The sequence below is a fragment of the Buceros rhinoceros genome, unplaced genomic scaffold (assembly GCF_000710305.1).
Source record: "Buceros rhinoceros silvestris isolate BGI_N320 unplaced genomic scaffold, ASM71030v1 scaffold9730, whole genome shotgun sequence".
NCBI lineage: Eukaryota > Metazoa > Chordata > Aves > Bucerotiformes > Bucerotidae > Buceros > Buceros rhinoceros.
Window position 1 is genome coordinate 126,744 of NW_010391351.1, and position 11,058 is coordinate 137,801.

At 36.4% G+C, this 11,058-nt stretch overlaps 1 protein-coding gene across 1 annotated transcript in view; it reads right to left on the bottom strand.

Moving 5' to 3' along the window:
* The window catches only part of PHTF2 (putative homeodomain transcription factor 2), a gene marked incomplete at its 5' end in the record, with an annotated part of 34,561 nt that overhangs the window by 8,387 nt on the left and 15,116 nt on the right, over positions 1 to 11,058 (bottom strand). Inside the window, 6 exons of the mRNA XM_010141405.1 lie at positions 6 to 51; positions 2,525 to 2,656; positions 3,712 to 3,984; positions 5,121 to 5,249; positions 7,478 to 7,696; positions 10,754 to 10,912. Of these exons, the coding sequence (XP_010139707.1) occupies positions 6 to 51; positions 2,525 to 2,656; positions 3,712 to 3,984; positions 5,121 to 5,249; positions 7,478 to 7,696; positions 10,754 to 10,912 (958 nt within the window). The remainder of the gene's footprint in view (positions 1 to 5; positions 52 to 2,524; positions 2,657 to 3,711; positions 3,985 to 5,120; positions 5,250 to 7,477; positions 7,697 to 10,753; positions 10,913 to 11,058) is intronic.

The following is an 11,058-nucleotide window of genomic DNA, read 5'->3' on the forward strand; positions in this document are numbered from 1 at the left end:
CAGGAAGGCAGATGAAACTATTACATCGACCGAGCGTTGAGGACCTCGACGCTGAAAATAGAGGATATGCATATGTGTGAGCGAAAACCTACCCAATGAGCAATGAGATTTAGCATACCCAGTCAGAGCCACACCTTGAACCTACGTTCCATCACAGCTCCGCAATTTAGCAATCTAAGTTCCAAGCACCATATTAGATCCTAGTAATAACCACTACATCTGAATAAGGCATGTGAGATTAATTTGGATGCGAGTACTTAAAGATAACTATGAGAAAAGAAAATATCCACCACCTGTTTAGCCAGCTCCTTCATGATGTAGTTAGTAATTTTCATTTAGGCATAACAGATTTGATACAGCACTTGGTTTTAACCTCCAGTATCACATCAGTGCTAACAAGATTCTTGGAGACCAGATTGCAACAGGATATTAAGACACGATTTCACATGGTATTTTCCATTACTCGCCTCTTTTTGACCAACAAAAATTGTAGCTGTAAATCACTGTTCCATTGTGGTAGGTGCAATATTATAATTCTTTGTCCCAGAACAAGAACAACAACTGGGGAACAAACGCACTTGTCTTGAAAGGTGCAATCTCACAGTTTTCAACCGTCTATTTTCTTGCTTACTGGTACAATGAAACCTTTCTCCCCAATGAACTTATTCCTTCCTTTTTTTTAATTAAAGAATTAAACGTGCTGCACTGAAACATACATGAGTTATAAGAGACGTTTATTTCTCAACTTTGCTCTCCAGAAATGCTACTAATTGTGTAAACATGAGAAGAATGGGAGGCATACACATGCAAGATATAACCTTGGAACTTGGAGAAAGAGATAGGAAGCTTAACTACTGAAAAAATATTAAGTGCAAATTACTACTGCAGGTATGCAAGCACTACTTCTATACTGAGCCAGAGCATTATGCCTGTGTGAGACGTGAGATCTGTATATAGCCCCGCTGACATCTTCACAGGTGGACACATACAGAGACAGGTAACATGCAAGTGTATTTTGGACAAATGCTATGCTGGTCTATGCCAGCAGCACCACGGCAAGAAGGCAGCCTTACGCCTTAGTTGCTTCTCTCCTTTACTTTTTCCTTTCCTCTGCATTACAGAGACACCCAGTGAATCAAGTGAAGCAACAGACGGAGTTGAAAATTACTGTTCTTGACTAGTTATTTTCCAGCTGGGGTCAGTTCCTTATGCACCTGTTTCTGACCACTGTCTGATTGCTTTTTTCTTGGCCACATAAGCATACAAATACTATGGTGGCATAAGAAAAGGTGGAATATATAGATTTTGTTATGAGGAAATAAAGCCTTGAAGTGTCCAAACCCAGGCCGAATGGGGCTTTGAGCAGGTATCCCTGCCTGTGTCAGGGAGGTTGGAACTAAATGATCTCACAGGTCCCTTCCAACTGTTCTATGATTGTAAGGCAAGACATTCTCTCCACAACAATGCTAACACATGCAGTCTTTAAAGCATCTAAATTACATTCTCTTGACCAAGTGATGTTATCCCTCCTGTCCTCCCACTCACCAACACATTACAGACTACAAGGAAAAAGATACAAGTCTCTCAGATATAAAGTTTAAAGGGTACTTCTTTTCTTTTTTACAACCTCCCCAACAGATATTTCCATAACACAAGGGGTGTTGTAAATGAATCACCTCGATTCCTCTTAAAACGTTGCATCTTTCAAATTAAAGATTGTGCTTTACACTAAAAATTTCTTAATCGCTATTGGAAAGAAGCATAGATGCAAATAAGAGGATTATCACCACTAACAAGAGACTGTCAGTTGCTCTTCACCAAAAACTCTGGTTCTATAGAAACCAAATAGGGAAAAACCTGACTTCCTCTGAGTTGAATTACTTAATACAGAGAGAAAAATGGAAGAAAAAACTTGGGGGATAAAAACCCTACCACCACCAAAGAAAAAACAAAAATGCCAACCCCGAGTTAGATAATCGAGTTCCTTTCACAAAGAATCATCAAAATGCTCTGGTTTGACAAGATCATTAGATATAAGGAGGTTATTCAAATATGAGCTGAACATAAACTAGAGGGATTGGAATGTCTTACAGATAATACTGGAGCCTAATTTCTAGCTTCACCTGGTACATATACACTCATAGCACAAATATGCATCATAAATTCTTTCTGTGTTAATGACACTAACTGGTGGGACTCTTAAAATAAGGTATTGTCTGCATTATACTACAAGTGGTCATTTTTACCCAACATAATCACTTGAGAGAATTTATAAAACAAGACTTCAACTCAGAACACACTCGTACTTTACTCCAAGGTAAAAACTAGACATTTACTTTCTCACAAGCTGGCTGCCTGCAGACACTGCTGGCCCAGAGTCACCAAAACGAAGCACAGAGGGCACATGCGCACCAATAGGGGTAAATGTAGAGGGGGAAAAATTCAGACAAGAATACCAGCCTTCCATCAACAGCATATGAGATATTTTATATTGAACTGGTAACAAAAATATACATTATTTTACCTTTAGATAGGACCTGAGAGAAAGCCACATTTTTATGTTCTGTACTTTTTTCAAGCGGAAGTGAGGAACCTCCGATTTTCTTGCTCTTCTGGCAGATGTTAGATGACCAAAAAGTTTGGCAAAAAGTAGCCTCTGCAGAGAAGAAAAAGAAAAATTTAACTGTTAATTCATTTTCAAGGGCACTAAAAAGAAAACGGAGAAAAGGCTTCACTTAATATGTCAAAGTAATATACAATGGATCAGTGTAAATTAAAATATGTTACTATAGTGGAGAAATAATAGTAGCATGTTACTAAAAAGAGAAGATACTCTAAAAAGCTTTAAAAGACTTCATATTCTCATGATAAATGAAATTTAGTTATATTTTGAGCTCCTTTTTTCAAATTTCAGACACCACATCTGCCATGCTCTTAAAATCTGGGAGAAAAATCAAAACTACCAACCACATGCATGAGAGTGCTTGTATCACAGAATTCCCTTCCAACAGAAATTATTATTAGAAGTAGGTTAATTCTGTTCTACTGTATTAAATCACGTATTTTGGCTATAATTTAAGAAAAGAAAGTATAAAAATTTTTCTTGTGCAGACCAGTAATTTTCCATACTCTGCAGCTAGTAAGGGATATTGATACTCTTGTAAAAGTTTAAATTGCAATTACAAGCAATAAATTAGCAGGTGTATTGTTTCAGATAGCAGCTCTCACGGTCTCCAGCCCTGGGACTGATGTACCAGCAAAGCAGGCAGGGCTCTTGACTAGGGTCCAAACTGAACTGTTCTGAACTGAAGGTTTTGAATAAAACACACCGATAGAAGAAACTGAAAATTTATACACTTTTTACTGAAACTCCTTCTCTTTGTGTAAAACCAAGACAAACTGGGACATGACTAAGAGCTGGATTAATGCATTGAACTGGAAATCTGAAATAAAAGATGTAAAAGTTTTCCATCAGAAATGCTTTCCAGGAAAAAAGGTTTAGCTACAGAGACTGTACAGAGACTCCAGTCCACTGCAACTGAGTCATCTCCCATCTCCTAAACTGCAAGTCCACTGAAGCAGTTATCATCATTGGCCAATGAATCATAGAGTGCTGAAGAAAGCAAGTTCAAAATATCCACAAAGTCAAAAAAATGCAAACATTAAACCTCATTTTGCTTTGGGTGAAGCCTCTTGGTTTGCTGTTCGTACCTGTTTATAAGTCCTCTCTGCTACACACAGCAGAAAAAAGAAAATCCACACTAGAGACACCCGGACCACAAAACTTATAATAACCATTGAGAGAACCAGAATGTCTCCATTTGATCCAAATGCAGTCATACAGAGTTCAGTGGCAGAATGTGCAGCTAGTTGTTCCAAATCTTTAGCTTGGGAAAGTCGAAAGACAAATGGCATTAAACCCAAGATTAAAGATATGGCATTTCCAAAAATCTGATAACCAATTCCTGGTATATAGCTGTTCACCTAAAACCAAAGAAAACAAGGTATATTTTTAATTTTTGAATTAATTTGTAATTAAGCCAACAAAAAATTACTAGTGTCACTGTCTTACTATCACAAAGAACACTTTATAACCCAGTGAGTTACATGAAACACTGAAACAAGCATCTTTACAATTTTCTATCAAGAAAAAGAAAGTCCTCAAAGAGCTTTTAATGCACGGGAACCAAATACAACAAATCATTCAAAAACTCCACAACATAATTGCAGTTAAAAGCCTCCAGTGCATATTCTTGTATTAAAAATTCATTGAACGCTGAATTAGCAAAGTGTGCCCATCGGACCGTGCTGCTTACATCCTGCGCATTGCTCCTATTTGTGTTTTGGTCTTAGGTTGCGTGACTTTTAAAGGTATCAAAGTATTCACAGAGCGGACACGACTGGAGTTCTACAGCACTTTAAGTTTACTGCTGTAGTGGATTGCACCCCAAATGGTATCATCTCAGGGTCAGGTACGGAGATCTGAACCAAGTTTGTGAATACATTGCTTTTTAACAAGTTGGAGGTGGTAAGTATCAACTTGTCAGGAGTAGCGATAGTTTTCTTAAGCTATGCTAGGATTTTATGTTCAACTCCACAAAAAGCCCACATTGTCTATATTGGAAAAGCATTTGATTGACGTCGTACTCTTTTTCAACTGTTTCCTGAGGAGTACTAGGAAAAAGAAGGGAGGACTAGGGAGACATCCCACTCATCCTCTTAGATGTTCTTCCCCAAGAGGAAAGCTTTCTTTTCCAATCTTAACTTCAGCATCCAAATACTCAGATCTGTATATTCCTAACCCAACATAAGTTGTTCATCAGAATCGAGGAGATAAATAAGAATATTCACAGCATGTATCAGTTTGGAACAGTAAAACAGAGGTTGGTTATGTTAGTAAGCACCTAACAACCAAACACATTTTATTGTCCCAACACTTACGATTTGGTAGCTCTTTCATCTGTTAATAACAAGTAAATCAGAGTGATGTAAGCCATGGAACAATATTGTCAATAACAGATGCATTAAAAAAAAAGAAAACACAACATAAATCAAGCTTATTTTTGGTAGTGCTTAGACTTCTAAATACAATATCTGCATAAAGTCAAAAGAATACTCACTCTGTTCATTATCATACCACTGATTTCAAGTACAGACATATCCGCTTTCTTGCAGTCATTACCCTCCCATACAATTGCACTTATTTTTTCTAGTCCTGGATTCAAACTGTGGATCCAAGGCAAATGACTCTGAAGAAGATAAGGAATATAGTCCCATCAGAGATAAAAGTCTATTGTTGGGTCAATGTGCCTTTGTCAGCAATATGGTGACAAGAAACAGTTTAGACTGACACGAATAGTTATATAGCGTTAACCGCATTCCTCAAAATCAGCCGCTTCTTTTCCAAGAAATATCTGTGAGTAAAGAGATCTCTCCTTCTCCATACTTCATTTTCTAACAATGTTATTTTGGTTGAGTATTAACTGGCTGCTTTTTTGCTCAAACATATCAAAAAAGAGAGAGGTAAGAAAACAAAGGTCTACTCATAAGCAATCTTTAATTTTGCCACATCTTCAATAAATATTTTATTTTTTTTATTATCTTTTCTCCCCCCAACATTCTGAAAAGTACCCTTCTCAGGTTGAGCCTAAGACCAACATATTTTTTTTTTTAGTTTGCTTTAAATGGTATTTGTGTAATTCACAATAATTGTTATGGATAAAGGCCCCCCTATGCTAACTGCATCTGCCAAGACTCAGAGACAGCGGGAGGAGACTAACAAAAACACGCTGCTCCAAGAGCCAAGCAATTCCAGCCCAATCTACTGAACACACTTATGGCTGAGGCACCTGGACTCTACCCAGAGAGTCAAGTGAGAACTACAGGATACGGAAAAATGTTGAGGCCACAAGTCCTGCTGCAGCAATTTCTTGACTTCCTCTGCCCTGTTTCACTCCTCTCCATTCAGGTGACTGAAACTGCTCTCAGCTCTGCCTGCTCACCTAGCACTATGTGTACCAGTGTACTGCAAGTGGTGGTCCTGGGCAGGGAGGGGACGGCAGGAAGGGAGTGACAGTACTTTGAAAATATAGTTTATCATTGATTAAAAATAAAGCTTTTTATTTTATTGCTTGCTTTATCATTATTTATCTGAAATCTTTATATTCTGCTAAGTACTCAATTACATTTTTTTTATTTTCCACTGGATAAAAAAAAAATATTGAAACAATGCAAATATTAGTTGCAGAACTTTCTTAATCACGGATTTCCAAGGTCTCCTTCTAGAGGGAGTATCAACACTAGGAACTGGAACTCAAAAGTTCACAAACAGAAAAACTGCAGAAAAAGTCAATGCATATACTGCAATTAAACCCCCTACTGTAAAGCTTCCATTTTAGTGTTTATATGGAATGTAAGCAAAAAGAACTAAAAATAAATTAAAAAAGCAAAGACTGCATGAAATCCCAACTGCTGTATTTTTGGGGGTTTGGGGGGGGGGGTGTCTTAAAACCAACAAATAGATAATTTCCATTCTGGTTACGGGCGAGAAACCTGTCTTTTGAAATTCTTTTCCTTAGCTAGCATTAGCAGCATCTCTTGCACAGCATTCCTTAGTACTGATGATGTGCTACCAACACACACAACATGTTTATCCAGAATGTTTCACATTCTCTCCCATCTCTTTACTTAAATAGTTCAAATTAGCCATGTAATTAACATGCAATTTAAAGATATGACTTGTACTACCAATGTAACTGGCACTGTGACATCCGAATGGATTTTATAAAAGGAGTGAATACTTTATTGTTATGATCAAGTATCAACCATGGATTCTGTCCAACCCAAGGGAGGCTGCAACTGAAGAGAGGCAAACAAACTCTAAAACCTTCTGAAATGACTGGCTATATGCTGCTACAGAACAGCATGTCAGAAGGGAAATAAAATCATTAGCTTTAAGGTAAAAATAAAAGTATACATATATAAATAAATATAAATAAATATAGAAGTATAAAATACACATGTAACAACATATATACATTATATGTACATATATAAAACATTAGATACTATGTTATCTTATCTTTGTTTGCTTTTTTATATATGAGCAAACAGAAAGGTGTCTGATATGTGCTCACAAAAGAACAATTCTACTAAAGGAAAAAACCAACACCACCAAACCAACAAACCTAAACACCCCAAACCAGAACCATCCACCACAGACGAAACTTAAATCAGTCAGTACCTGTCCTGAACCACAGCTAAGATTCTGTAGGATTGTCATATCCTCTTCATTGGACAAATTGATGACTGAGTACCAGAAATCATGTTTTCCTTGCTTTTATTCTATCAAATCACTTCTGCTTTCTTATTTTCATTTAATACAGAGATCTTTCTTCCAGGCCTCCTGACATACCATAAAGCTGATAATGCCAAACTTGTGTGTACTGTGAAAACATCAAACCTGGTGGATGCCCACCTGATGAAATGGGTCATCTCTGAATTCCTTCTTCACACACGGATTCACTTGAGGGCTTTCCACATCTGTCTCACTGGTACAGGAAGAGTGGCACTCTGCACCGTGTAAGAGGTCCTCCCACAGCACGTCTTCGGTTTCTGATTCTGGCCTCGCACTCTCAGAATCTTGTCTGGAGCTTGAACACCGAGAACTGCAGCTAGTACCTGATTTAGGTATATCCTGAAATTAAAATATGCATTGGAATTAATGCAGCTTTTTTGTTCTGCATTGTTTCCTGACAGAACAGTAATAAAGTTCAAATTAGCGAGTCTGCATTTATCTGGGTTTTATCTTCCAATCTATTATCTTGCTCACTGGAAAGAATTACATGTTTATTGAAGGACTGTCTAAAAGGTTGCACAGTTTTAGACCCTGTACGAACATGAGTCCATGGTCCATGCTTTGTTGGAGAGGGGGTCACACAATAAAGAATTAAATCCCATTAACTATTAAAAGGAAATAACTATTTTACAGATTTTTGGAACTCATTAATTTAGACCTCAGTAGCAATTATCAACCCACAGACTCCAACTATGTCTCAAACTTCTGATGTTATAAGCTATAAATTAAGCCTCTTTTAAATCACTTAACAGCTCCATTATTTTAGTGAAAATGTGAAAGACAGAAGTGAGGCTTAAAGCCACATACAATCAACTAGAATTGTAATCAAAGAATGTGACTAAAAGAAAAAAAGCATCATTCACAAAGTATTATTTTTAATTAGTTTGACATTTTGATTCTCTGTCCCTAGTTGTTTGACCTGAAGTACTTTAGATACTTATTAACTTCTCCATACAGTAAGGAATTATTTCTCTAGAAAGGGCAAGGCCATGGAGGAAGAATGGACAAATATTTCTAGTCATCAAAGACCTGGGGCACACAAACTGCCTTTCGAGCAAGCAGTGTGGACAACATTTAGCCCGTTTTAAAAGACATCTTGACGTGTTCTAAAAGTACATTTCTAAAGGCAAGAGCCTGTAATAAAAGAGGAATGGACTCTCACCCCACAAATCACATTGTTACTATTAACATACCATCGCAAAGCAGAGTGAGCTTGTTTGAAGACAATTATGCAACAGGTGTAAAGAAAAATAAGCAAGAGTACACACAGCCCATGCTAGGTAAATGCGTAATCTATATAGTCATACATAACATTTTAATTATTGTGAACAAACTGTACTTGAGAAACAAATATGCCTTATTATGTTCAAATTTAACCTATACCTTAGATAAAGAAAGAAACATATTAAGTCTGGGACATTCAAATCTCCCCACGCAAACATATGAGACAATCTAATGTTGTCTTCAGGACGGAAATGCAGAGCTTTAAACTACTTTCCACAGCAAGCAGAATCCATTTCCTGCAGGACAGGCAGGTAGTCTTAAAAGCAGTATCATCCTACTCATCTCCATCCTCTGGCAATTTCAGTTCCATCTTAACCCTTTTTTTTTTTCTTTCTTACACAGAGTGAGAGATAATATCAAAGCAGAAAGAGCCTGAACTATATTTTTTCTTTAAAAAATACCCTTATTTATAGAAGGCAGTTAATGAAGAACATTAAAAAAAATTTGATCAAACAGTAATTAAGTTGACAAGTAAACACGAAGATAAAAGAAAATGTACAACAGAAGCTGGGAGTATATCCACTGACTTCACTTTTTTTTTTTCTAAATACAAAGACAGCTTCCACAGATTTGAAAATGATTGTTTCATTTCCTTTGTAATTGCATGGGGGAAGCGAGTTGGTAACATCAAAGAGCTTCCTCTTTTATGGCATCGTAAGTCAGATAAGCACATGCGGAACAAGCGTAAAATATTACTGTCAAAGCTACACACAGAGGAAATACAGTGTCCTCAGTTTCTGCAGCTATCTGCACAGTTTTCCCTAGCTCTATGCAAGAGAAAATATATTTATGCTAAAAAAACATGACTGTGATCATGTCTTTCTGCTTCCTCTTGTCAAGCACTACCAGCTACACAAGTACACGGTCAAAAGACGTCTTCTGTCATATCAAACAGTTCCAAGAATCAACCTGTTCAGTTATCCTCAACCAAACATGCATAAAGGCATTAAGCACTCAATTAGCCTTCTATATCTTTCTATTCAAGTCTGTGAGAAATAAAAGAACAGAAAAGAGGATTATCAGATAATTTTTTTATGCAAAGCATCTACTTCAATAATGGACTCGATGACCTTAATGGTCTTTTCCAACCTAAACAATTCCATCATTCAAGGCTTTCCAACTGTTATCAGAGAAGGCACTATCTGAACCCTTCTAAGGAGATGTTTCTTATACAAAGTTGAAAGCTTAATCACAAGGCTCTCCCTATTAAACCCATCTGTAAGCAGATTTCTGTTAGAGCTGAAATCACTTTTTTTTTTTAAACACACTTCTCTGATATCACAAATGAAAAACTGGCAATACAGCCTGTAAAAAAAAAGTTCCATATATCCTTAAGCTGCATACTGTTAGCAAAAAAGAGCATAATTTATTTTAAAATTTAAATAAATAACAACACGGCAACATATCCCTTTCTCTTTCAGTGTCCGAGTCCTTATCATTAAGGACTCTGCTAATATGGAATCAAAGAATTCCCCTTTTAAGCTATGATGTCATGAAGACTTAAAATTTCAGTATTTTAATGTATTATAGTTTTGTTGAGAATTCATGACAATATTTTAATGACTGTTTCAATAACATAAGGGAATGAAAATTCAGAGGTAAAGTCGATCAGACTTCTCCACAAGAAGGCTCGTGAATTCAAAATATTGTCTAAACGGAGAGAAGGAGCAGCACTAGCATGATGAAAATTTGCATATTGCCAATTTCTACTGCTTCTGTAACTAATCAAGTTTCCAGAGGAGGCAACTCATGTCAAAAGACAAAAACAGAATTCAACATAACCTGATGTAAGATTTACAGAATACACTTTTGGCTCTTAAAAAAAAAAAAAAAAAAAAAAAAAAAAAAAAAAAAAAAAAAAAAAAAAAAAAAAAAAAAAAATGAGGATGAATCTCAAACCAACTAAATAAAAACCTCTTAATTTCAAAATGCTGTCATTAAAAATAAATAAACAAACAAATCTATCCTTGTCCCTCACTAGTATAACTTCTAGATAACAGAATCCCAGAATCCCATATTGAACAAGAAAGGTTTGAGGAAAATATCTCTCTTCCATAAGAAACCAAGAGGTTTTAACCACTTACAGAAAAGCAGCAATGGACGAGAACATACCTCCAGAGGATAGTGTTTCTTATAATGGTGAGATTTCCTGTTTCGAAGTGTACAATCACTAGAAGCACGTTCTACATTGCGACGTGAAGAATATCCAGTTTCAGGCCCTTCCTCACTAGAAACTTCATCTGATAAGTTTGTCACAGCCCTGTGAGTATCCTAGGGCAAGAAATACAGTATTAGTAAGACATACACTCATAGTAGGTGTTGTTCTCAACTACTGCAATCAAGTTTATTTCTGCAACATTATAACCTATGCTCAGTTAAACCAGATATTAATGCATTTTTAATTGTCAAAATAAGTG